The 26,911-nt window shown below is 46.6% G+C and overlaps 3 protein-coding genes across 3 annotated transcripts; all 3 read left to right on the plus strand.

The window, feature by feature from the left end:
- The first annotated feature begins 471 nt into the window (after nt 1-471).
- On the plus strand, nt 472-4,995 carry LOC128497780 (protein kinase C delta type-like). Its single transcript, XM_053467941.1, has 2 exons — nt 472-2,250; nt 4,903-4,995. Exons 1-2 carry the CDS (start codon nt 472-474, stop codon nt 4,993-4,995), a joined length of 1,872 nt encoding a protein of 623 aa, XP_053323916.1.
- Nucleotides 4,996-7,046: 2,051 nt separating this feature from the next.
- LOC128497513 (cytochrome P450 2C8-like) lies at nt 7,047-15,299 on the plus strand. Its single transcript, XM_053467619.1, has 9 exons — nt 7,047-7,249; nt 7,407-7,569; nt 11,148-11,294; nt 11,597-11,757; nt 12,913-13,086; nt 13,563-13,704; nt 14,093-14,280; nt 14,495-14,636; nt 14,884-15,299. The coding sequence occupies exons 1-9, from the start codon at nt 7,070-7,072 to the stop codon at nt 15,078-15,080; spliced, it is 1,494 nt and encodes a 497-aa protein (XP_053323594.1). The 5' UTR covers nt 7,047-7,069; the 3' UTR covers nt 15,081-15,299.
- A 1,642-nt stretch (nt 15,300-16,941) lies between these two features.
- On the plus strand, nt 16,942-25,485 carry LOC128497512 (cytochrome P450 2C8-like). The gene is made up of 10 exons (XM_053467618.1): nt 16,942-16,986; nt 19,172-19,355; nt 20,164-20,326; nt 22,343-22,489; nt 22,622-22,782; nt 23,330-23,503; nt 23,819-23,960; nt 24,175-24,362; nt 24,577-24,718; nt 24,966-25,485. The coding sequence occupies exons 2-10, from the start codon at nt 19,176-19,178 to the stop codon at nt 25,160-25,162; spliced, it is 1,494 nt and encodes a 497-aa protein (XP_053323593.1). The 5' UTR covers nt 16,942-16,986; nt 19,172-19,175; the 3' UTR covers nt 25,163-25,485.
- The last annotated feature ends 1,426 nt before the right edge of the window (nt 25,486-26,911 follow it).

Genomic DNA, 26,911 nt, shown 5'->3' on the forward strand with positions numbered 1-26,911 from the left:
GTGAGTGGGCACTCACCGGATACAAATGTATCGCCCTCAATCATAAATGAGGAGAAAGTAGAAACGTCAGCCAGGGTAACAGTCACAGCTGTTCTTTTCTTTATTTCTGGAAATACCGAGCGGTTTCGGGTGAACAAAACCCTTATCAAGGCGAAACATGAATGTGGAAATACATCAAATAATCAATGAAAACGAATAATAAACTGAAATCTGTGCGTGAAACTGAATTCTCGGTTATTCATGGTCTCTGTTGGCAAACCAGCAGCACAGCAGCCTCGGTGTTCCGTGACGTCATCAGTCTCTGTGACATCATAGTTCTCTGTGAAATCATAGGTCTCTGTGACATCATCGGTGTGAGCCTATAAAGCTGCAAGCCGCTCCTCTTTCCCTTTAGTGCAGTTGGGCGCTCGACACTTAAGGTGCTATTCCATAGCGAACTTAAAGTGTTGCTACCAACTATTTCAAACCATTATGGAGGAGAAAAGCGAAGTAAGCGCTGTGGGGGATTGCTGCCTCCTTTCTGGACTTCGGTGGAGTTTAAAGAGATGCTGCCCCAAAAAACTGAGACGATTCTGCAAACGAGTAAGAAAAGCTTTCAGAAGCGCTGTGAGGCGGCCGAGGAGGAGAGCTGACAGCACGGAGCACCCGGCCAGTAGAGTCGTACTCAAAAGAAAGAGAGAGAGCAGCAGTTCAGAGGAAGAAAGATGTAGAGGAAGGAAGAGGAGAAGAGTAACTGCTAATGACAGAGATGATGGCAGCCAGGATCTGGGGCAGCAGGGGGAACAAAAAAGACCTGAACACCGGAAGCAACGCATGCTGATGAAGGGAAAGGTCCCCATCAAAAGACGCAGGAGTCAGCAGGAGAGTATCGTTCCTGCTAAAAGATTTAGGAGTCTTCTCCCCGTGTCAGAATCCGGCTTCACCTTCCATTCCGTGCTGGGACAAGGAGCCTTTGGAAAGGCCGCGTTGGCTTCCGTCCCTGCCAGGGACTCCCCGGTAGCGGTTAAGCTCATCAGCACGAACACCATGAGACCTGAGAGCATTACAAAGGAGAGGAGAAGAGTAACTGCTAATGACAGAGATGATGGCAGCCAGGATCTGGGGCAGCAGGGGGAACAAAAAGGACCTGAACACCTGAAGCAATGCATGCTGATGAAGGGAAAGGTCCCCATCAAAAGACGCAGGAGTCAGCAGGAGAGTATCGTTCCTGCCAAAAGATTTAGGAGTCTTCTCCCCATGTCAATCTTTCACTTCACCTTCCATTCCGTGCTGGGAAAAGGAGCCTTTGGAAAGGTGGTGTTGGCTTCTGTCCCTGCCAGGGACTCCCCGGTAGCGGTTAAGGTGATCAGCAAGAACGCCATGAGACCCGAGAACATTATGAAGGAGAGGAGGACCCTGGAGGTGGCTCGGAACAGCCCATTCCTGTGCCATGGATACGCAGCCTTCCAAACACAGACCTGCGCAGTCCTTGTCATGGAGTATATGGCTGGAGGGAGCTTCGAGTTCTATCTGAAGATTTACCGCTCCTTCACTCAGTCCGCAGCTGCCTTTTATTCAGCGGAAATCGTGTGCGGCGTCCAGTTCCTCCACTCTCGGGGAATAATACATCGCGACCTGAAGGCGGACAACGTCTTGTTTGATGCAGAAGGCCACGCAAAGATCTGCGATTTTGGAATTGTTGCAGAAAATGTTTTCGGGACCGCAGAGGTCACAGAACCTTGCGGCACATTTATGTACATGGCCCCAGAAGTACATCTCAAGAAAGCATATGGCGCTGCCGTGGACTGGTGGTCCTTCGGGGTGTTGCTTAACCGCATGCTGACCGAAGCTTACCCTTTCTTTGCCGGCAAATGCAGGGAGGCTCGCTTCAGAGATATCGTGCATGGCAGCCCCCGGCTTAGCAAAAACCTGAGCAGGAAAGGACGCGACATCTTGAAGCAACTCTTGGAGAAAGATCCTGAGCGTCGCCTCGGACTGAAAGGAGATATCAGACGGCATCCGTTCTTTCGAAAGATCAAGTGGGACGACATCGAGAGCCGACGTGCGACCCCCCCGTACCGGCCGACGGTAAGATTAGATCTCCACCGGAATAAACGCTGCACGTATCCATCGGTTCTGCGGATCCCAGAGAACCTTTCCTCTTCATCCGATAGAAAGGAACTGTCTGGCTTTTCCTCTTCATCCGATAGAAAGGAACTGTCTGGCTTTTCCTCTTCATCCGATAGAAAGGAACTGTCTGGCTTTACCTTTGTAACCCCAGACTGGATGAATTGAAGGATGGACTGAGCCCCGGCCAAGTGACTCCCGATCTCTCGTTTCCAACGACAATCACAATAAATGAAGGAAACAAAACACACTTTTGGTTTTTGTCTCTTCAATTCTATTGAACCCTGGATGCCGTTTTCACCGGGAGCTGTGAGTGGGTGTGACCTCACAATACAGTTTCTGCCCTTGTGACATCATACACCGTGACGCGTTTCATACACTCTGAAATATGAAGACAAGAATGTCCCAAATAAAACTAAATGTCACAAAACTACTTTCTGTACCTCGCAATTAACACAATCCGGGTGATACTGTACACAACAATCGCACCTTTTCCAGTAATAATAATATTTTAGTTAATTATTAGTGACTAGTAAATTGTAGGCTTTTAAAATGACCTCAGTGTGGGATATGATTAATGACCCTGCTCTCATGGACTAATCTATCACATTATTCTGGGCAGCACAAACCTCCATGGCATCTCCCACATGGCTTTGCAAGGGGGGTTATTCGGTAAGGTGGGACCGGCCCTCCCCGCATCTCTCCACATCCCTCAGCACAGGTGTCCCCATTAATCCCTGAAATGTTGGCGGGTGTGAATTATTGGAATCCGTGGGATGTTTGGGCATTAGGCTCACCCTTTAGTCACATAAAGAAGGTGCTTTAGTTTGGGTCCCAAACTGGATTAAGATGCCAGCGAGTCCTGTGCACCATTTCAAATGGGCTCTATTATGCCAGAGTCCTCGGCTCTCCATCGGCTTTGAGAGCGATCTCTTCCCCTGCAGTTGCCCCTTTCCTTAATATATAACCCCCTTCACCTTACCTCAGCCCCAACTCCATCTTGGTGCAGCCGCGTCCATTTTCCGTGGCCTCCTTGATGTTCTGTGTGTTTCTGAGGTAAATGCTTATAGTGAGTATAACTCCTAGGTGGGAGAGCTGCGCTGGGCCTTGTTTACTTCCTGTCCAGGTTCTGGCCACTTCCTGTCGCTTTCAAGCCTACAGGGGTCTAGTGCCACGCCTCTGCGTGGCAAGTCCCGCCCCCTTACCTTGGCCACCTCCCCTTCTCTTCAGTCCCAACTCCATCTTGGTGCAGCCGCGTCCATTTTCCGTGGCCTCCTAGATGAGATGTGTGTTTCTAAGGTAAATGCTTTATAGAAACTTGATTGTCTCTTTTTTGTGGCTTTTGCCCCAAAATGTTGGCTACCAATTGGAAACACGTGGCTTTCTCGTGATATCCGAGCGCACACATTCACACCCGCTTCTCCCCCCTGCCGCTAAATACTAGAGAAGAATTTCTCTCAGAAATCCCGAAAACAAAGTGAAAAGACTGAAACGCGCTGCAAACATAGAGGGTCATTTATGAAATGTGAAATATTCCTCCTGGCTGGACCGTTGCACTGGTTGCTATAGCGATAAGAGCCGTTTCCAAGCTCTGCGCCAGAATCGACGTATAATCCATAAACAGCATCGTTTGTTACTCCAGTTGCTTTGGGAAAGGTTGGCGCCGCGTACAAAGTTCCATTTCATTTCTGAATGTATGATTTCAATCCTTTCTTCATTCCTTTATTATTTAATATTGGAACGTATTGAAGCGCTGACTCCTGATACAGCATATACAGCGCTATACTGCCCCAGCGGTACCTTTTAACCCTACGGGGTCAGGGGGAAGGCAACAACAAGCAGCCCTATGAAGCTCATACGTTGTGTCCAGCACTGAATGTCCTGCCCAACATCAAACCACCAAGCTTCAGGAGCCCATGGGTCAGTACATGAGCACAGCTCAGAAGGGCATTGGGAACAACACCAGAGGCTCCGAGCACCATAGAAAGAGAAGTCACCCAAGACTCAAGGTCTTCACAGACCAGCCTGAGCACAGCCTGGATTTACTCATTCCTGGGAACTCTCCGGGTTTGACCCAGAGAACTCGGGAAGAAGCACCGCTTAATCAAATGAAGAGCAGGGGCATAACTAGAAACCACAGAGTGCTTGTGCGAAAATTGCCCCGGAGCCCACCAACTTCAATAGCTGGTCTGTGCCATCATTGCCCCCAAACAACTTCCCTGTGCCTTCTTTGCCCCCCTTCCAACATACAACATATGTAAACACATAAATAACACACACTTACTCATAATCACTAACACACACTCCACTGCAACACCCAGGCTACAGGAGCAGGGAGCAAACCGCTCCCCGCACATTTCCCCTGGAGGGTAGCCAGAGCTCCCAGGTTTGGGTATAAATCACTGGCTTATGGCTTTAGCACATATTATGATGCAACCTATAGATTGAATCAGATCGCATAAACATCTGAGATTCACCAAAATGTGTTAATGATGTCCAAGATTTCCACAACAGCACCCAACCTGTGAACTTTTCCCAATCCACACAGCAACAACGCGTCGAGCGGCAAGAATTGGAGGATAACAAAATAAATCTCACCATACTGTTGTAATAGTACTAATAACAACGATGTATCCAGTGTGTCTGCTGCTCCTTTCCATGCGGGTGGGTGAGGGGTCTATATCAAGGTCTGAGCTGCCCGCAGTATTATGTTCCAACGCCAGATTAAACACACTCCAGGGAAGCGCGCATGTCTCGGGGATGGCGCTCTTCCTTTTCTTCCCCGCTCTGCTCCAGAGATTCACCTTCCGCCTGCCCCCGGGTTCTGAGACCCAAGACTGGAAATCTCTGAAAAGCCAAAAAGCAGCGCTCATTGGGCCTCCCCCCTGACCGGTGGTCTCGAAACGACTGTGTCCTTTATCCATAGGCGTCCCACTTATCAGAGACTGGCAGCGCCCAAAGATGTCAGCTTCATAATCACAAAGGCATCAGTGCAATTACATCTGTGCTAGTGTGTGTCTCTGTGCGTGTGTGTTAGTGTCCAGGTGTGTGTTAGTGTGAATGTCTGTGTGCGTGTATCTTAGCGTGGATATTTTAGTTTGTGTGCATATGAGTAAGTGTGTCTGGTTGTGTTAGTGTGAGTGTTTGGGAGTGTTGGTATCTTGTTGTGTTAGTGTGTGCAATCTCGGTGGATGTTTGTGGCTCTCTGCGTTCGAGCGTCTGTCCGGTTATCTTTGTATCTCAGCCCAGTAGAACTCCCTTTTTCTCTGATAGACTGGATGGAAGCTGCTGAATCGTAGCTCCGACAACCTGTAGTAATGGAGATTTCTCACATTTTGTTTCAATAACAAGGGTTTCTTTTTTGGGGTTCGGTAATGCTCTGATTTCTAGATTGATCTGTTTCCCAAAAAGAAAACCAGGGATGGGGGGGGCACTTGGCCCATGGGCTGCTGTTTGGACAGCCAGGCTAGGTTGACCACTTCTTTCTTTGGTGTAAAGTCCTTCCCAGAAGCCGCGTGTGCACAGGTCACGGTTATCTATAAACACGGGATAATAATTACCTCCCAAAAGCCTGTCTGCCCCAGGAGAGCGCAGCACACAGCGGTCACTCCGAGCCGTACGGGATACGCAGGTAAAGAGCTACATCGCGCAGCCAATGTATGGATCAGGGAGAGTGCAAAATCCCCGGGGGTGTATGGATCAGGGAGGGTGCAAAATCCCCGGGGTGTATGGATCAGGGAGAGTGCAAAATCCCCGGGGTGTATGGATCAGGGAGAGTGCAAAAACCCCGGGGTGTATGGATCAGGGAGAGTGCAAAATCCCCGGGGTGTATGGATCAGGGAGAGTGCAAAATCCCGGGGTGTATGGATCAGGGAGAGTGCAAAATCCCCGGGGTGTATGGATCAGGGAGAGTGCGAAATCCCCGGGGTGTATATGGATCAGGGAGAGTGCAAAATCCCCGGGGGGTATGGATCAGGGAGAGTGCAAAATCCCCGGGGTGTATGGATCAGGGAGAGTGCAAAATCCCCGGGGGGTATGGATCAGGGAGAGTGCAAGATCCCCGGGGTGTATGGATCAGGGAGAGTGCAAAATCCCCGGGGTGTATGGATCAGGGAGAGTGCAAAATCCCCGGGGTGTATGGATCAGGGAGAGTGCAAAATCCCCGGGGGGAGGGGATATGGATCAGGGAGAGTATGAAATCCCGGGGGGGGGGATATGGATCAGGGAGAGGTTATAATGCTCCATGGGTGATAAATGTTATGACATTTAACCTTTTAAAAAAACGAAGGGCTTCCCCTGGCAATGAAAGGGTTATTTCCCTTGCACTTGGTGTTTATCTGACTTTTGGACTGAAGTCTTTGATACGGAGCTGGCAGAGATTCATAATTTTTGGATGAAAGGGAGACAGGGATAGCAGCCTCAGTATACCTGCCAAGTGTCCCTGCTTAGTCTAGACAGTCTCTCTCTCCTCTCCTGGGTATAAGGGTATAAGAGCTCCCGTTACGTTAGAAGGGTATCACAGGGTTCTACAGCCCTAAAAGCCCCAATAACGTGTATAGAAACAACAGAAACAGCTTTATAAATAAAACGGGGTAAATAAAACCCATTATTCTTCTTCTAAATGCCCCACCCAGTTACAGAAATGGCCACACCCAGTCACACCTCTAACCACACCCAGTTAAACACATAGTCCCAGCTTACACTGAGTAGATTTTGCCTCTAAAAAGCATACGGCGGACACGAGTCCCTGCTGCACAGTCCCTACATGTATATCGGACGGCCCTTGGTGAGATACCTAAAAATCTTTATGAAAATGCTCATGCTGATGACGCCTGGAACAACCTGTGCTTTGGGGGACTTTTCGTCTGTGCATTCTTGTTGCCCCTTGCTGGGTTGCCCCTGTGTGTGGAACCTGCTATAACCAGGGGTACCCACCACGTGTGTTTTATCCCCTTACAGAGCCATGGGAGTCTTCCTCATCCTGAGTTCCTTCCTCTCCGTCCTCCTCATCCTCCTCTTTGTCAACTCCTTCTGGAAGCAGCAAAAAAGATCCCGCTCCCTGCCCCCGGGGCCGCCCCCGCTGCCCCTGCTGGGGAACCCCATTTATGTGACGAAGGCTGCGGCCTGCAAATACTACCCCGAGGTAGGTACCTCTGTACTGCCCACACAGAGTATGCACCATGACTCTAAGACGAGACCAACAACTGATTAAGAGTCTTTACAACAGGAGAAATGGGTGACTAGACGGGGGCCGGATGGGGCTGATCTGCCATCACAATTCCACGTTTCTGTGTTTGCAGCTCAGTAAGAAATATGGCCCCGTTTTCACCATTTGGAAGATGACGGAGCCCATTGTGGTTCTCTGTGGTTACGAGGTGGTGAAGGACGCCCTTGTGAATCACAGCGAGGAATTCAGCGGCCGCCCAGTGCTACCAACAGTAGAGCATTACACCAAAGGATACAGTACGTAGAGCGTGTCTATTCCACTAACTTTGGGAGAAATTCCATTACAAGCTGAATTTGTTGTTTCAGTCTCCTGCTGCCTATTTTTATTATATATAGTGCTCTGGACGGTTGGTAGGTCTCCCTCTAGTCCCTTAAGCCACCTGCAGGAGTTTTTATTTATTTAATGAGTTTTTTCTTTCCACTTGGTCTCTTTGATGGAGCGTAACAGTTCTCTAGGAGCCGCTGTTTGTTAGTGAGGCATTCCACCGCCGCAATTCTTTGGTGTTGAGTAATAAAGCTTACCGGAGAAAAAACATTAAACAGCAAAATGGGAAGAAGTCGTCAAACCCAGAAGATACATGGTGCATCAAATGAGGGCCTTCTGTTTTAGCGACATAATGAATTCTCTGAGCCTCTGGAATTTATCCATAGGAAGAAAGGTCTTCTCCGGATCATGCTCTGAAAAATCCTTCGTTTAAAATGGAATAACTGGGATTTCTCTGTTTTGACCAACAATCCCAGGTTTCTCAAAAGAGACAAGGTTCTGTCAAGATGAGACTGAAGAAGCTTTATAGAAGACGAAGCTATCAGCCAGGGTGATTCCCTATCTAGATGACTGGCTGATGGCTGAATGTTCCTCGCCTTCTTTTATGCCTTTCTGCCATACCTCCTTACATCACCTCTGTAAATTTGCAAAAGGGAAGGGCTTGAAACTGGAGGTGCTGAATGCCAGACTTGGTGGGAATGGCTATCCGTAGAAATCTTTGTTGGTCTTTTCCTATTGGAATATGAAGACATGCATCCTGAAGATCTATGAAAACCATGAAGTACCTGAATGAAAGGATCTCCGCTGTGGATTTTAAAATGTTCTTTCTGAACCTGTTCTAGACAATGTAGTGATTGATGAGACAGAGGTTGATACCAAATCTCAGCTTCTCTGGAGGCTTCGGGATGATGAAGACTTGAAAATAAGTCCCTTGAGAAAGTTCTGAAGCAGGAACTTGAACAAGGATTGCTTTGTGGATTAATTTGTTTATGATAACAGAGAGTCCTGTTTGCTTTAGAAGATATGATTTATTGGGGAGATGTTGAAGTTAATTGCAATAGATAACTGTGTTGTAATATTGGAAGGATCCAAGCATCTCATGTCAGTCTGCCTCCTACCGGTGATAATCTAGTCAGAACTTCCTAGGGGACATATCCTCCTTACCCTGTCCTCTTCTTTGAGGGCGACCTCTCGGGGTTGGATGGCTTATCTTGAAATGATTAGTATGACTGTGTCACACTCTACCCAGGCTGTGGAGCTGCATGTCTCTGTGTGTTCCTGTCTTGCTGCTGTTCCCCTGTCTTGCTGTGGTCCATTTCTGGATTTCCGTATGTTCTGTCCTGAACCTCTGATTCCTGGATTCCAGTCCTGTTCTTGGCTTCAGCTTCTGTTTCCTTTATAAGGTGCGCTCCACCCGTTATGCTTGTCTCAGTCTGCAGTCTACAGGTATGTCTCTCTGATAGGTGTTTAGATTCCATGTTTAGTTTGTTTGGTACCTCTGTAGGCAGGGTTTAGCGTTAGGACCCACCGAATATTGGAGTACTTTGGCGTAGTGGTGGGCTAAGCATACTATGGCCATAAGATGTGACAGAATCTCCTATTTTTATCTTATAGTCCAAGGCTAGTCCTGTTTGGTCCTGTGGTTTCTGTGTATTCTTGTCATGTGTAGCCTGGTCAGTCTTGTCAGCTCTGTGCTTTGTTGTCCTGTCTTGAACCCCTGGTAGAGGGGAGTCCTGTCTTGAACCCCTGTAGAGGGGAGTCCTGTCCTGTTCATGTCGGATCTTGTGTATTCCTTGCCTTTTTCCCTGTGCTTTGTCGTGTCCTGTACCCTTTGTTATCCTTTTGATGAGCAAAACAGATTGGATTTAAATCGCCATCATAGTTCATTCCAGAATGGATTCAAGCTCACTCCCAAAGAACTCTTTTTCCTTGAATGAGATTCCGCAGCTATTATTCTTAGAGGCTTCGTCTGCGGCCCAGGACTTCAGCCGAAGAGCCCTCCTGGATACTCGTGAAAGGGCTGTCACCCTGCCAAATAAATGTCAAACTTATTTCTAGCCACCTGTTCTGGGGTAGATGCCAGATCTTCAATGATCCATTGAAGCCATAACCTCAAAGCACAGGAGGCAGAGGCAATGGCTAGTGAAGGGATAAAATTAGCCGCTGCTGCCTCAAAGGATCTTTGTAATGTACCCTCAGCCTTCGTATCCATTAGATCCTTGCAGTGAGAGGTGTCTTCCGATGGTATAGTTGTCTTTCTTGCAGCCATGGCAACTAAGGCATCTATCTTAGGATCTTGAGGTCAAAGGGAAACAGACTTTTAATCCTCTTGGAGAGCGTTAGTCTCTTCTCACAATTCTCGTGTCACAATTGCTCAGCTATAACAGAAGACTGGACTGGGAAGGTTTTGGTTTTCCATGTCCATGGGAAGGGCCAATCTTCCTGGACGTATCTTCTTCCTCCATATCCCTGAATGATCTAATGGCAGAAAATTACCAGAAAAAAATTGGAGCGTGGTATGAGAGGAAACCCACATCTGACAAACAGCCTGGTTCTTCATCCGTCCGGACAATTTCTGTGACTCGCTTAAGGTCTTCTCACAGTTGGAGCAGGCTCTATGTTTTGTCTTTGAAGCGTCTTTTTCTAGGTAGGAAAGTCAGTACTTTTATTATGTGACATCCTATCAAAAAAGCATACAGTAGAAATGAGGAAACCACCAAATATATAAAGAAAAGAAAATGTCCCAGAAAGAACAAATCATACATGCAGGGACACGGCAACAGAATCCAGGCATAAGCAGCACAAAGGGAAAACAACAGCCGCGTCTACAGAAACAAACACTGTCACGGCGTCTATGCAGCACTGGAGCTGAATAAACTGATTTAAAAATGCAGAAGTTTATCAGGTTCTGAAAGTCACCAAATCTGTATCTTTCTGAAAAATGCCTCACAGTTGCAGGATTGTAGCTCCTGAGCATCAAGCTAGTAAGTTCATCGTTCTGTCCAGTTCCGCTAGGCAAGCAGCCTGGAAAGCACTGTTGCACATTGGTTGTGTCGACAATCACTTACATTTTCTTCTCTAAGGGCACAGTGTCTCCCTTTCCTCTGCAAGCCAACTCTACCTGGGCTGTGTAGACATCTTGGGCAGAATAGAGGGCAGCTTCTCCATTACCTCGTCCTCCTTGCATCCTTTGCCGAGTTCTTCTTAAATCCCGCTCTTCATTAACGGCAGCTCTGGAATGTCCCATTTGTTCTGCATTGACTAGGGCTGTAAGAAAAAGGGATTCATAACTTAGTGTTAAATCCTTTTCTCGTAGGCCTTTAGCCAGTGATGGAAGCCTTTCTTTATGTCCGTTGTTCATGGGTTTTCCATGGTTGGTTTGGAAAAGTGTCAGCTGAGGTTCCTGCCAGAAAGAGATGATTAAATCTCTAGGTAGGGAAGAGTAAATAAAAGTAAAAAAAAAGCTTGAGATAGAGATGTGAGTTTGAGTGGCTCTGGGAGGAAAGTGAGTGGTTATCTCTGTGCTGATCCTTGTCCCTGCCGTCCACAGGTTTTATTAGTAGGAGTCGGTCCTGGCGCCCATTCAGACGCTTCCTTCTGACCTCACTGAGGGATTTCGGGATGGGGAAGAGGAAAATGGAGGAGATAGTCCAGGAGGAGGCTGAGCAGCTGATCTCTGCAATGTCTTTAACTAAAGGTGAGCCGATCGTCAGGATAGTAAAGAAACTCTCTTTATCTCTCGAAAGTTAGGTGCAGCTCTGGCCGTCTCAGCTCTAGATCGGGGGAGTCACTATCCACCAAATAACCGTTAGAAATTGGGTACAAAGTAACATACAAAGTCTGGATGAATGTCATACCAGCAGCCAACAAGTCTTTTATATCCAGTTACAGACGGAGAACATACAAACCCTACATGGAGGACACACAACCCTGTACTGTCACCTCCAGCCGTGACGGGTTATTTTATTAAACTCTCTTCCATTTATTCCGTCTCTTTAGGAAAAACCTTCAACTCCATCGGACTCCTCGGATCTGCAGTAAATAACATTGTGAGCTCGATCCTGTTTGGGGAGAGGTTTGAATACCACGACCGGAGACTAAAGGAACTTATAGTGGCCGTGAGGAAACATGCTAATAGCGTGCTGTCCCTATTTCATCAGGTATGGCATTTTTCACCATACCCGCTGGGAACGTGTGGCCGGATACTGGTATTTATAGTTATTTCAGGACACCGGTCTTACCTGGGTGAGGTTAATTAACAGAATGGTTATATGTGTTTTACCGGTATTCCGTGGTTCTAGAACGCACTCGGTAAGGAAAACGCACCAACGCAGCATGGGGACCAGACACGGGGGTTCAGTCGCACCTCGTTATGTTCAATCTCCACGGGAAGGACCATTCCTAGTTATCCTTTATCACCTGTCATTATCCCCATTCCCTCCACCGCCATATGGGATTAAGAGCAGAAATATCCCAAAGTGTGCAGAAATACCTCCGCTGGTGGTCGGCTCTCCTATATAAATTGGCAAGAAGACTAAATGAATGTCTGTTTCTTTAGATGGTCAGATCCTCATTTCTACAGGACACGAGATTATTCTATGGAGTTCAGGAAAAGTTGTGCTCAATTTATGATGTTTGTTCTGTAATGGAATAAGTTGGTGGAGAACCTTGTGTAGGAACGTGTTCAGGAACCCCTTCCACAGTGCTGGCTGGGGTGGCAGGGATGTCACACCTCGTCTTCCCCAAAGGCAAAGGACAAGCAGGTCTCCAAAAATCTCCCACCCCAGTAACGTCCACAGACCAGCTGCCCAAGTGTCGCATGTACAGGAGGAAGGAAAAATTGTGGTTCCTCCAAGAAATCTCTTTATTCTGCTCCAGTTCGGTGAAGACTCACAGCAGGCAGATTTTTGTCATCGGTTCATTTTTTAGTCAGCGACCATAATTCCAAATCTACTCATCTTCTGACTGATTGGCTACAAATCACAAAAAATCTAATCAGAATTAATCTTGTTTCCCGAAACATTCCAATTCTTTTGTTGTGTTTCTTTGCTCAGTAGATTACCTATTTTCTATACAACGTTGGGCTCCTTGCTGCTCTAGGAGGCAGAGAAGCCCAAATGTCATAACTTTTATATCATTGGGCGTCTCTACGCGCCGTTTCCTATAAAAACTATTTATATCATAGAACGGCTGAACTTTTAACATTCTGTATTTCCCGCTCTATAGAGTTCAGGAAAAGTTGTGCTCAATTTATGATGTTTGTTCTGTAACGGAACAAGTTGGTGGAGATTTTCCCGTATTTCCCGCTCCTTCAGGTCTGTAACGCGTTTCCAATTCTGATGAAGCTTCCGGTCATCAGGAAGAAGTTGTACAAAGACACGTTCGACATATATCACTTCGTCAGAAAAAAAGTTAATCGCCACCAGGAAAAAGTAGACCTGACGGCCCCCAGGGATCTAATCGATAGCTTCCTTGCAAAGATTAAAGAGGTAAACTCAACGCTAACTCTTTGGCGAACGCGGTAGATAGCAGGGAGAGGGGGTTTTGATGGGTATCTGTAAAAAAGAGGTGTAAAATTATACCTACATAGATAGGGCAGTCGGAGAGCCATTGTCTTCCTGCCACCTCTGTATCATTAACTTAATTCGCCATGTGACTCTTTTTCTCTCTTTTTCACAGATAACACACATCCTACTGTGTCTAACATTTACATATTTCACATATTTTTCATGTTTTATAAATAACCGTGATTTAAACTTCCCTCAGACATTGTACAGAGAGATCAGCCTCTGCTGTGTTACTGCTATATGTGTTGTTGATGAGGAGGAATGCTCCGTCGGAGATGTGTTGGACTCGGCAGTAGCGGGAAGAGGGGGTCTTGCTCCATGTTTAGAGAGAATCTCTATTTAGTCATGTTGGTTCCCGTGGAAGTTGTTTTCAGGGTATACTTGTTGTTGCCCACCAGGAAGAAGGAAACCCCAGGACCCCCTTCAATGAGACCAGCATCCTAACGTTGTCTGGTGGCCTCTTTATAGCTGGTACCGAGACCACGTCCAGTACCTTGAAGTTCTGCCTATCTCTTATGACCCATTATCCCGATATCCAAGGTAAGGGGTGCTCCAAACTCACTAGAAGCTGAATGGCTGGCGAGGGGTGATTAAAATGACATTTACTCTTAAATCCTACTTGACCTCACATGCTAATGTTCGCAGATCACTAAATCTGTGAGTTCTCTGCGAGGGCATGAGACTTTCAGTTTTGCAAGTTACCGACGAGGGCATGTGAGTTCAATGTAAATGCAGTTCCTTACCTTAGGCTCGCAGGGTACCATCCACCAAAATAAATTATTACATTTTTTACAAAAAATATTTTATAAAGAAAGAAGTGGATATACGAAATGCTATATGGGGCAGATAGAATATTAGACTGCACATCCACTTATACCTTACACACCCTTCCCATGGGTCTAAGTGTATTTGTTGTACATTTCTCTAGAAAAGGTCCAGAGAGAGATTGATGAGGTCATCGGTCCCCAGCGTCTTCCTGGGATCATGGATAGAGCCCAGCTGCCGTACACCAACGCCGTGATCCATGAGTGTCAGAGAGTGCTGGATCTGGCACCAATTGGTCTTTACCGCGCAACCACAACAGACACTCAGTTTAGAGGGTTCACCCTCCCCAAGGTAAAGGTCTACATTATTTTGGTAAAGGAGTTTCAGCTCACAGAGCCACCAGTGGCCTAGGTACCGATACATCTCACACGTGGCCAGGACGCCCAGAGCCTTATGGCTGGAACTGAGTTTATTCTTTGTTTTAAATAAATCAACTTTATCTCCGTGGACTGATCAAAATAATAAAACCTAATCAGTGACGCGTTGGCTTATTCTTCCCTGACAGGGGACCACAATCATCCCGTTCCTCTCGTCAGTGCTGTCTGATCCCACCCAGTGGAAGACCCCTGAGGATTTCAACCCAGGGCAATTCCTGGATAGCAAGGGGCAGTTCCAGGCAAATCCGGCTTTCATGCCGTTCTCTGCAGGTGAGTCACACGTGTGAGACATCAGTGGACACGTCAGGGAGCTGTGTACATGTTTCAGGTATGTAAATCGCGGTGCCACTGCTGCTCCTTTCCATGCGGGTGGGTGAGGGGTCTATATCAAGGTCTGAGCTGCCCGCAGTATTATGTTCCAACGCCAGATTAAACACACTGGCAGAGGAGATGGCCGAATGGCTTTTACCCGTCATCAATGTCTCGGTTTCGGTTTTTCTCTCCCCTCTCTCTCCAGGGAAGCGCGCATGTCTCGGGGAGCCCTTGGCTCGGCTGGAGCTCTTCCTTTTCTTCTCCGCTCTGCTCCAGAGATTCACCTTCCGCCTGCCCCCGGGTTCTGAGACCCAAGACTGGAAATCTCTGAAAAGCCAAAAAGCAGCGCTCATTGGGACCTCCGAGTTCTGTGCCGTCCCTCGCTCGGTGGTCTCGAAATGACCTCGTCCACCAGAGACCGCCGTCACCCAAAGATCTCAGCCAAATGATCACAAAGGCATCAGCACTATCTGTACACCGCTACACTGGCTGGATGAGCTTAAAGAGAGAGGATGCATTGCTTATTTATATGTAGCTTGCGTCTTACATTGTAAACGTTTTCACGCAGAGTCCTGGGTTTTGTAATCCAGAGACTTTATCAAATCTACAAATCTATCACTTACTATAGTTCAGTAAAAAAATAAAGCTGAAACAGGATACTGTATATAGTATAACTTATAACAACTGCTCATCTAGTTGGCAATGGATGGTTTTAAAGCGGTGTATCGTCACAAAAACTGATGGAATACGGAACTCTTTGTAGACTTTTTCTTCGCTGTTGCCTTCTTGCCTCACCACTATGACAATTTCTATGGCTCTCTCCACCTAATTTATCGGTTTGTCTTACTCTGTCGATTCTAGTCTTGTCATAACCCTTGAATATATGTATTTTTAGGGGTTTTATATATTTGTAAGAAGATATTTGTTACAAAAGTTATGGTGAGTAAAGGTGATGGAAATCCCTTCCACTTAAAATTAAGGGGTAGTAGAAGCATTATTATTATTAAACACTCATCTACAGACACCATACTAATACTACTAATAATACTTCTAATACCATTAATACTCATAGTACTAATAATACTGATACTACTAATAATACTTCTAATACCATTAATACTCATAGTGCTAATAATACTGATACTAATAATACTTCTAATACCATTAATACTCATAGTACTAATAATACTGATACTACTAATAATACTTCTAATACCATTAATACTCATAGTACTAATAATACTAATACTACTAATAATACTTCTAATACCATTAATACTCATAGTACTAATAATACTTCTAATACCATTAATACTCATAGTACTAATAATACTTCTAATACCATTAATACTAATAACAATACTAATACTAATAATAATACTTCTAATACCATTAATACTAATAACAATACTAATACCAATAATATTACTACTAATAATACTTCTAATACCATTAATACTAATAACAATACTAATACCAATAATATTACTACTAATAATACTTCTAATACCATTAATACTAATAACAATACTAATACCAATAATACTACTAATAATACTGATAATAAAAGTATTACTAAACACTCATCTACAGACACCAGACAAGTACTAATAATACTACTAATAATAATACTGATAATACTACTAATACCAATAATATTACTACTAATAATAATACTGATAATAATACTAATACCAAAAATATTACTACTACTAATAATACTGATAATAGAAGCATTACTAAACACTAAATACCAATAACAAAAGTTATGGTGGGTAAAAAAGTCATGGTGGTAAGAAGATATTTGGTAATAATAATAATATCGCATAAGGGGGCACTTTCTCCATTCTCTGTGGCATTAATGTCCGGTTATCTTTGTATCTCAGCCAATAAAACTCTATTTCTCTGGTATCAGAATAAATGCGAATAGTTTAATGATAGAATGGATGGAAGCTGCTGAATCGTAGCTCCGACAGCCTGGGGTTATGGAGATTTGAAGGATTTCTCACATGGATTTCTCAGTGGTTGAGGGTTTATTTTTGGGGTTCGGCGACCCTCTGAAAACCAGGCGTGGGTTGGGGCACCTGGCCCACGGGCTGCTGTTTGGACAGCCAGGCTAGATTGCCCACTTCTTTGTTTGGTGTAAAGTGCCTGTCCCTCCATGAGAGAATAAAGTCCTTCCCAGAAGCCGCGTGTGCACAGGTCACTGTCATCTATAAACACGGGATAATAATTACCTCCCAAAAGCCTGTCTGCCCCAGGAGAGCGCAGCACACAGCGGTCACTCCGAGCCGTACGGGATACGCAGGTAAAGAGCTACATCGCACAGCCAATGTATGGATCAGGGAGAGTGCAAAATCCCCGGGGTGTATGGATCAGGGAGAGTGCAAAATCCCCGGGGTGTATGGATCAGGGAGAGTGCAAAATCCCCGGGGTGTATGGATCAGGGAGAGTGCAAAATCCCCGGGGTGTATGGATTGGGGAGAGTGCAAAATCCCCGGGGTGTATGGATCAGGGAGAGTGCCAAATCCCCGGGGGTGTATGGATCAGGGAGGGTGCAAAATCCCCGGGGGTGTATGGATCAGGGAGAGTGCGAAATCCCCGGGGTGTATATGGATCAGGGAGAGTGCAAAATCCCCTGGCGGTGACTGCAGACTGAGACAAACAGAACACACGGGTGGGGCGCACCTTATAAAGGAAACAGAGCTGAAGCAAAGAGCAGACTGGAATCAAGGAATCAGAGGTTCAGGACAGAACATCCAGAAATCCAGAAATGGACCACAGCAAGACAGGGAAACAAAAGGCATGCAGCTCCGCAGCCTGGGAAGAGCGTGACAATCAGGGAGAGTGTGAAGTCACCGGGGGTTGTATGGATCAGGGAGAGTGCGATGTCCCAGGGGGTGTATGGATCAGGGAGAGTGTGAAGTCCCAGGGAGTGTATGGATCAGGGAGAGTGCGATGTCCCAGGGGATGTATGGATCAGGGAGAGTGTGAAGTCCCAGGGAGTGTATGGATCAGGGAGAGTGCGATGTCCCCAGGGGATGTATGGATCAGGGAGAGTGTGAAGTCCCAGGGGGTGTATGGATCAGGGAGAGTGCGAAGTCACCGGGGGTGTATGGATTAGGGAGAGTGCGATGTCCCCAGGGGATGTGTGGATCAGGGAGAGTGTGAAGTCCCAGGGGGTGTATGGATCAGGGAGAGTGTGAAGTCCCAGGGGGTGTATGGATCAGGGAGAGTGTGATGTCTCAGGGGGTGTATGGATCAGGGAGAGTGTGATGTCCCAGGGGGTGTATGGATCAGGTCACCAGTAAAAGGCACGTAAAACGCCAACGCAATGTGTGGAGTAGATGGCAGCTGATCTGCACAATCCCTGGACTCTGCACCTATGGCCAAAGGGTACTGGATACCCCTTCCTATTACCCCAAAAAGGGGCAGCCTTACAACCATTTTACTGGGAGATTTGGGGTAATATTTGTACCCCTGGGATCGTCTGACGCTCATGGATTTTATTCTATTTGTTACTCATCTGCAGAGCTGCCGCTGATAGGTTTTTAGATGGTCGCAGACACCACGTCCGCTTTAAGCCAGAGACACCTCATCAACTTTTATACGTCCGATTCTAGTGCAAAGTTCTAGATAGGGAGCAGTTACCATGGAGCCAACGGAATGTTCCTGATGATTGCACTGGAATTACCCATGTAACCACTTCCCGTGATGAAAACGTACTGTGTGTCACTCTAATGTGTTTAAATTATAATGCCCCATGGGCAATAAACCTCTTTAACCCTTGAAAGAAATGAGGAACTTCCCCAGGCTGGCCATGAAAGGGTTATTTCCCTCGGTCGCACTTGGTGTTTATCTGACTTTTAGACTGAAGTGTTCGATACGAACCTGGCAGAGATTCAAGATCTTTGGGTGAAAGGGAGGCAGGGAGGCAAGTGTCCCTGTTTATTCTAGCCAGTCTGTCAGTTGTCCCCTGATGCCCCTCTCTCCTCCCCTGATGCCCCTCTTTTCTAGGAGGTCAGAATGTTTGCTGGGTATGAGGGGATTGCAGGGTTCTACAGCCCTAAAAGCCCCGATAATGTGTATAGAAACAGCAGGAAAATGATTTATAAATTCAATGGGATAAATAAACCCCATTATTCTTCTTCTAAATGCCCCACCCAGTTACAGAAATGGCCCCACCCAGCCACACCTCTAGCCACACCCAGTTAAACACATAGTCCCAGCTTACACTGAGTAGATTTTGTCTTTAAATACAAATGGCGGACACGAGTCCCTGCTGCACAGTCCCTACATGTATATCGGACGGCCCTTGGTGAGATGCCTAAAAATCTTTATGAAAATGCTCATGCTGATGACGCCTGGAACAACCTGTGCTTTGGGGGACTTTTCGTCTGTGCATTCGTGTTGCCCCTTGCTGGGTTGCCCCTGTGTGTGTGGAACCTGCTATAACCAGGGGTACCCACCACGTGTGTTTTATCCCCTTACAGAGCCATGGGAGTCTTCCTCATCCTGAGTTCCTTCCTCTCCGTCCTCCTCATCCTCCTCTTTGTCAACTCCTTCTGGAAGCAGCAAAAAAGATCCCGCTCCCTGCCCCCGGGGCCGCCCCCGCTGCCCCTGCTGGGGAACCCCATTTATGTGACGAGGGCTGCGGCCTGCAAATACTACCCCGAGGTAGGTACCTCTGTACTGCCCACACAGAGTATGCACCTTGACGGAACCCACTCTTCTGTACTCAATATATTTTGATGTCTTTAACCCCTTAAGGACAATAGGCGGTTCCTAAACCCATTGAAAACAATGCATTTTGAGCCCATACATGTACGAGCTTTGTCATTAAGGGGTTAAGAAAGTTTCCCTAGGACTTAGGGAATACCTGCATACCTGGGTGAACACCGCTTCTCCGGTTCAAGACCCGAATCCTCCGTTTCCCTTTAGTGAAAATGGGAGTGTGTCCCGCTGACGTAGAGGGAGTCCTACACCAGCGGGAACGTCAATTAACGTCCATTAACGTCAGCGGGACCGGTGGTCGGTAAACGTTCATGTTTCAGATAGGAGAGAGGAGACTGAGTAAATCGGTTGAGAATTTCCAAATGTTAATAGAGCTGGGGTCTCTGGTTAGGCGAGGTTGGGGTGTAAGGGAGCAAGTAGGTACCAAGGTTAGAGAGCATGATAGGAAGTGGTGGTCAGAGACGAGGAAAGGGGAATTAGAGAAGCACATGATAGAGGCCTTCATGTGATGTATGGAAGGCTTCTTTTACTGAGAGGGTGGTAGATAAATTGAAGAGCTTCACAGCAGAAGTGGTAGAGTGATACAGTGAGGGGATTTAAACATACATGGGATAGGCATATGGTTCCCAATTCTAACACGAGACCAACGAATGATTAAGGTTTGAGTCTTTACAACAGGAGAAATGGGTGACTAGACGGGGGCCAAATGGGGCTGATCTGCCATCAAATTTCCACGTTTCTGTGTTTGCAGCTCAGTAAGAAATATGGCCCCGTTTTCACCATTTGGAAGATGACGGAGCCCATTGTGGTTCTCTGTGGTTACGAGGTGGTGAAGGACGCCCTTGTGAATCACAGCGAGGAATTCAGCGGCCGCCCAGTGCGACCAACAGTAGAGCATTACACCAAAGGATACAGTACGTAGACGTGTCTATTCCACTTTGAGAGAGTCTCGGCTGACACCATAATGACCCAGGCAATTTATTTCTCCATCTGGAGATCTTCCATCAGATCATTCACAAGATGATCTTTTGCCAAAACTTATAGCTTGCATGATACAGAGTCAGGGCGCAGGGTCTTGTTTGTGGGCTTCCTAGCTTGCGCCTTGAAGTTTCCTCTGTTATTCACGTACCCACCAATTCCACTACCGCCCCGGGTTCTCCATGAGTCAATTTGAGAAGGAAATGGTTATTGTTTCTGACTGGCCACATCTGTCTTTTGTTGTTTTTTTCACCCTTACTGATGCTCTCTGACACTCTCTTTCACAGTCGTCATGCTGTCTCTCTCATACTCTCTCTCAGTGTCTCGCTACCTTCTCAGCCAACTGCCTCCATGTGCCTGTTTTCCTTCCCGCATGTTCAACTTCTTCTCTTGCCTCTTCTACTGTCTTTTTTCTTCGTCCACTCCTCCCTGGTCTCGACTCCGTGAACCAGGTCTCCTGGGGTGCTTCCGCAAAAGGGTGAAGTCTCTGAGCAAACTCTCTCTCCCATTGGAGGAACAAGGGAGAGGCTTTCTCTGTGCCTCCGCCCTTTTGCAGAAGTACTCCAAAAGGCCAGAATGATGATGAAGACAGAGTCGTTGAGAAAGAGAAGCATTTCTGCAGGAAAGAGTTTTCTAAAAGCACTCCAAATTTAATCAAAATCGAAAGGGAAGGAAATGGAATTTGTTGTCTGAAAATAAATAGACCAAAAACAAAACGAAAAATTAGTCCAAATCTTGTTTAGAGAGCAGGTGCAGCCAATCTGGCACCTTCCTCTTCAGGATGACCTCTTCTAATGGAGGACACTCTGATTGGACAGCCTCGCTTTTTAAATACAGATCCTGAAGAACCAAGGATTCTTGTGATTGTACGCACATTGTTGTACAACGGGATACTGATCGTGTCCAGCAATTAGATCCCATGCCTCTGTAGGACCTCAGCCTTCTTACTGTATCCTAAAGGCTAATGTGATGTGAAACGGCTCGCATTGAAGATGGCCCTGGCTATTACATGTGTAGAATATGGAGGCCTTGTCCCATGATTCTTTCTTGCTTTCCATAAGCACAAGTCAGTACTTTTTGCCGTTCTATCTTCCCTCCCTGATGTAGTATCAGCTTTAATCATGAACCAGTGGATTGTGGTTCCTTCATTCTACAATTCCTTGATGAATCTCAGAGAATGCCACTTTTATGTATGTTAATTGCTCTCTCCAGGTCCAAAATGGGCCAAGCAGCCTCAAAAAGTAGTGTTGGTTACGGTTGGTGTCCGCCATCACCAGCTTCTCCATTACCTGGTCCTCCTTAGGACTTAATGGGGGATAAAACATGAATCCTTGTGCGGAAAATGAAAAGCGAAGGAGGGGATCCTAGCCACACAGCTGATGCTGAAAATCCTTCCGTCGTTAGCGGGTTAATGATGAGATCCTGATATCTGCTCCTCGGTTGTTCAGTTTTAATAATGTCAGCAGAAATGTCAGCTTATTGTAAAGGAGGTTTAGCGCGTTTAGCACTTGATGATTTCCTTCTGAAAGCCGCAGCGGCCCCGTTACTGCATCTCACAGAAGTTCTCTATTTAATCATCGGCGGGACGTGATCGAAGGAGCGACAAGGCGCATCGAGGGCTCATAGTGTCAATAATTTCATGCACATTTGGAGGCTGAGTTCACATGGGGTCAAAAACAGAATGAGGGGGGCTAAAAAGGACAGGGTAAATCTGGGGGGGGGATAAATGGTGATTGGAATAGAGTTTAAACAATGGACATGAGGCTTGATGCCCACGGATGCCAGCGTGTGATGTGATACACTGTGTACACATTTCAATGCCCTCGGACACAGAGTGTGGGGTGTCATACACTGTTTGTGGCCCTGGGTGGGATGGGGATGTGGGTCCGAGTGGCTCTGGGAGGGAAGTGAGTGGTTATCTCTGTACTGATCCTTGTCCATGCCGTCCACAGGTTTTATGAGTGGGAGTGGGTACTGGCGCCCATTCAGACGCTTCCTTCTGACCTCACTGAGGAATTTCGGGATGGGGAAGAGGATAATGGAGGAGATAGTCCAGGAGGAGGCTGAGCAGCTGATCTCTGCAATGTCTTTAACTAAAGGTGAGCCGATCGTAACTAAAGAAACTCTGGAGAAGAATCTCAGCAGAATGTCTCATTTCGCTTTATCTCTCGACAGTTAGGCGCAGGCGGGTTATTTTATTAAACTCTCTTCCATTTATTCCGTCTCTTTAGGAAAAGCCTTCAACTCCATCGGACTCCTCGGATCTGCAGTAAATAACATTGTGAGCTCGATCCTGTTTGGGGAGAGGTTTGAATACCACGACCGGAGACTAAAGGAACTTATACTGGCTGCAAGAAGACATGCTAATAGCGTGCTGTCCCTATTTCATCAGGTATGGCATTTTTCACCATACCCGCTGGGAACGTGTGGCCGGATACTGGTATTTATAGTTATTTCAGGACACCGGTCTTACCTGGGTGAGGTTAATTAACAGAATGGTTATATGTGTTTTACCGGTATTCCGTGGTTCTAGAACGCACTCGGTAAGGAAAACGCACCAACGCAGCATGGGGACCAGACACGGGGTTCAGTCGCACCTCGTTATGTTCAATCTCCACGGGAAGGACCATTCCTTGTTATCCTTTATCACCTGTCATTATCCCCATTCCCTCCACCGCCATATGGGATTAAGAGCAGAAATATCCCAAAGTGTGCAGAAATACCTCCGCTGGTGGTCGGCTCTCCTCTTTTTATACGAATCGGTCAGAAGACTAAATGAATGTCTGAGTTTCTGAGTAGATGGTCAGATCCTCAATAAGAATTTCTACAGGACATGAGATTAATCTATAGAGTTCAGGAAAAGTTGTGCTCAATTTATGATGTTTGTTCTGTAACGGAACAAGTTGGTGGAGATTTTCCCGTATTTCCCGCTCCTTCAGGTCTGTAACTCGTTTCCAATTCTGATGAAGCTTCCGGTCATCAGGAAGAAGTTATACAAAGACACGTTCGACATACTTGACTTTGTCAGAAAAGAAATTAATCACCACCGGGAAAAAGTGGACCTGACGGCCCCCAGGGATCTAATCGATAGCTTCCTTGCAAAAATAAAAGAGGTAAACTCAATCCTCACTCTTAAGCGAGCACGGTAGATAGTGGGGAGAGGGGGTTTAAAAGGCTATCTGTAAATAAGAGATACATGGAGATTATATCTACATAGAGAGGGCAGTTGGAGAGCAATTGTCTTCCTGCCACCTCTGTATCATTAACTTAATTTCCCGTTATATGTGTTGTTGATGATGAGGAATGCTCCGTCGGAGGTGTGTTGTTGAGCCTTGTCTTGCTTAGTGCTTTGGGAGAATCTTTTGCCATTTAGTCATGTTGGTTCCCGTGGAAGTTGTTTTCAGCGCATACTTGTTGTTGCCCACCAGGAAGAAGGAAACCCCAAGACCCCCTTCAATGAGACCAGCATCCTAACATTGTCTGGTAGCCTCTTTGCAGCTGCTACCGAGACCACGTCCAGTACCTTGAAGTTCTGCCTATCTCTTATGACCCATTATCCCGATATCCAAGGTAAGGGGTGCTCCAAACTCACTAGAAGCTGAATGGCTGGCGAGGGGTGATTTAGATGACATTTACTCTTAAATCCTACTTGACCTCACATGCTAATGTTCGCAGATCACTAAATCTGTGAGTTCTCTGCGAGGGCATGAGACTTTCAGTTTTGCAAGTTACCGACGAGGGCATGTGAGTTCAAGGTTAATGCAGTTGTTGTACATTTCTCTAGAAAAGGTCCAGAGAGAGATTGATGAGGTCATCGGTCCCCAGCGTCTTCCTGGGATCATGGATAGAGCCCAGCTGCCGTACACCAACGCCGTGATCCACGAGTGTCAGCGGGTGCTGGATCTGGCACCAATTGGTCTTTACCGCGCAACCACAACAGACACTCAGTTTAGAGGGTTCACCCTCCCCAAGGTAAAGGTCTACATTATTTTGGTAAAGGAGTTTCAGCTCACAGAGCCACCAGTGGCCTAGGTACCGATACATCTCACACGTGGCCAGGACGCCCAGAGCCTTATGGCTGGAACTGAGTTTATTCTTTGTTTTAAATAAATCAACTTTATCTCCGTGGACTGATCAAAATAATAAAACCTAATCAGTGACGCGTTGGCTTATTCTTCCCTGACAGGGGACCACAATCATCCCGTTCCTCTCGTCAGTGCTGTCTGATCCCACCCAGTGGGAGACCCCTGAGGATTTCAACCCAGGGCAATTCCTGGATAGCAAGGGGCAGTTCCAGGCAAATCCGGCTTTCATGGCGTTCTCTGCAGGTGAGTCACACGTGTGAGACATCAGTGGACACGTCAGGGAGCTGTGTACATGTTTCAGGTGTGTAAATCGCGGTGCCACTGCTGCTCCTTTCAATGCGGGTGGGTGAGGGGTCTATATCAAGGTCTGAGCTGCCCGCAGTATTATGTTCCAACGCCAGATTAAACACACTGGCAGAGGAGATGGCCGAATGGCTTTTACCCGTCATCAATGTCTCGGTTTCGGTTTTTCTCTCCCCTCTCTCTCCAGGGAAGCGCGCATGTCTCGGGGAGCCCTTGGCTCGGCTGGAGCTCTTCCTTTTCTTCACTACTCTGCTCCAGAGATTCACCTTCCGCCTGCCCCCGGGTTCTGAGACCCAAGACTGGAAATCTCTGAAAAGCCAAAAAGCAGCGCTCATTGGGACCTCCGAGTTCTGTGCCGTCCCTCGCTCGGTGGTCTCGAAATGACCTCGTCCACCAGAGACCGCCGTCACCCAAAGATCTCAGCCAGATAATTACAAAGGCTGGATAAGCTTAATGGGAGTTATAATCCATGGGAGAAGGCATCCTCTGATACTCTTGCCGTTTTGGAATACAAATGACATTTTACCCAGCTGACCTCTGGGTGTGGATGATAGAAGTTGTAGTCCAAAGCAGCTGATGTAGCCAGGACTGGTCTCTTTTCCCTCATCTGGCTCTAATTACCAGAATATGGACCCTAGCCCTGCATCAAACATACGATCCCAAAATAATAACAATGAAATAACAGTAAAATGCTACAATCTGCAGTATATATATATGATCACCACTATACATTATTATCGTTATGTACCATGCATAGGGTTGCCATCTTTCTTGCAAAAAAAATACCGGCCATGCTAATGTGGATAATTAATTACATATGCGTGACATCACAGAAACATAATGTGCACCTCCCCCCCCAAAAAAAATATTTCCTGTCACAGAAAAATAATGTGTACCTACCTCCCCAATATTTCCTGTCACAGAAGCATAATGTGCACCTACCTTCCCTCCCGCCCCCCAATATTTCCTGTCACAGAAACATAATGTGCACCTACCCCCCCGATATTTCCTGTCACAGAAACATAATGTGCACCTACCTTCCCTGCCCCCAATATTTCCTGTCACAGGAACATAATGTGCACCTACCCCCCCAATATTTCCTGTCACAGAAACATAATGTGCACCTACCCCCCCGATATTTCCTGTCACAGAAACATAATGTGCACCTACCTTCCCTGCCCCCAATATTTCCTGTCACAGGAACATAATGTGCACCTACCCCCCCAATATTTCCTGTCACAGAAACATATTGTGCACCTACCTTCTCTCCCAATATTTCCTGTCACAGAAACATGTGCACCTACCCCCCAATATTTCCTGTCACAGAAACATAATGTGCACCTACCTTCCCTCCCCCCAATATTTCCTGTCACAGAAACATAATGTGCACCTACCCCCAAATATTTCCTGTCACAGAAACATAATGTGCACCCCCCCCAATATTTCCTGTCACAGAAGCATAATGTGCACCTACCTCCCCAATATTTCCTGTCACAGAAACATAATGTGCACCTACCTCCCCAATATTTCCTGTCACAGAAACATAATGTGCACCTACCTTCCCTCCAATATTTCCTGTCACAGAAACATAATGTGCACCTACCTTCCCCCAATATTTCCTGTCACAGAAACATAATGTGCACCTACCCCCCAATATTTCCTGTCACAGAAACATAATGTTCACCTACCCCCCAATATTTCCTGTCACAGAAACATAATGTACACCTACCTTCCCCCCAATATTTCCTGTCACAGAAACATAATGTGCACCTACCTTCCCCCCAATATTTCCTGTCATAGAAACATAATGTGCACCTACCCCCCCAATATTTCCTGTCACAGAAACATAATGTGCACCTACCCCCCAATATTTCCTGTCACAGAAACATAATGTGCACTTACCTTAGTTCACTTTTATCAGTGCAGGCAGGAGTTGGGACATAAGGCCTTTTCCTCTGAGTCCACAGGCCACGAGCTTGCGGATGCTGCCAGACTCCAGAGCGCTCAGCCAATCACGCCGTTGCGGCATGTAGCGCTGCGCTAAAGACAGAGTGGCAGGAGAGGGTGCGCTCTAATGGGTGCTCCCCCTCCTGCCAATCATGCTCTAAATACCGGCTGCGCTGGTGAAATACC

The sequence above is a fragment of the Spea bombifrons genome, chromosome 5 (genome assembly GCF_027358695.1).
Source record: "Spea bombifrons isolate aSpeBom1 chromosome 5, aSpeBom1.2.pri, whole genome shotgun sequence".
Classification (NCBI taxonomy): Eukaryota; Metazoa; Chordata; class Amphibia; order Anura; family Pelobatidae; genus Spea; species Spea bombifrons.

Bases quoted from the DNA above. Each gene is read 5' to 3' on its own strand.
- LOC128497512 (XM_053467618.1), top strand. From the start codon at position 19,176: ATGGGAGTCTTCCTCATCCTGAGTTCCTTCCTCTCCGTCCTCCTCATC. The intron at 20,327-22,342 runs GTACGTAGACGT...TGCCGTCCACAG, and splicing joins GCATTACACCAAAGGATACA to GTTTTATGAGTGGGAGTGGG. The intron at 23,961-24,174 runs GTAAGGGGTGCT...ACATTTCTCTAG, and splicing joins CCATTATCCCGATATCCAAG to AAAAGGTCCAGAGAGAGATT.
- LOC128497513 (XM_053467619.1), top strand. From the start codon at position 7,070: ATGGGAGTCTTCCTCATCCTGAGTTCCTTCCTCTCCGTCCTCCTCATC. The intron at 13,705-14,092 runs GTAAGGGGTGCT...ACATTTCTCTAG, and splicing joins CCATTATCCCGATATCCAAG to AAAAGGTCCAGAGAGAGATT. The intron at 14,637-14,883 runs GTGAGTCACACG...CTCTCTCTCCAG, and splicing joins TTTCATGCCGTTCTCTGCAG to GGAAGCGCGCATGTCTCGGG.
- LOC128497780 (XM_053467941.1), top strand. From the start codon at position 472: ATGGAGGAGAAAAGCGAAGTAAGCGCTGTGGGGGATTGCTGCCTCCTT. The intron at 2,251-4,902 runs GTAACCCCAGAC...GCTCTGCTCCAG, and splicing joins AACTGTCTGGCTTTACCTTT to AGATTCACCTTCCGCCTGCC.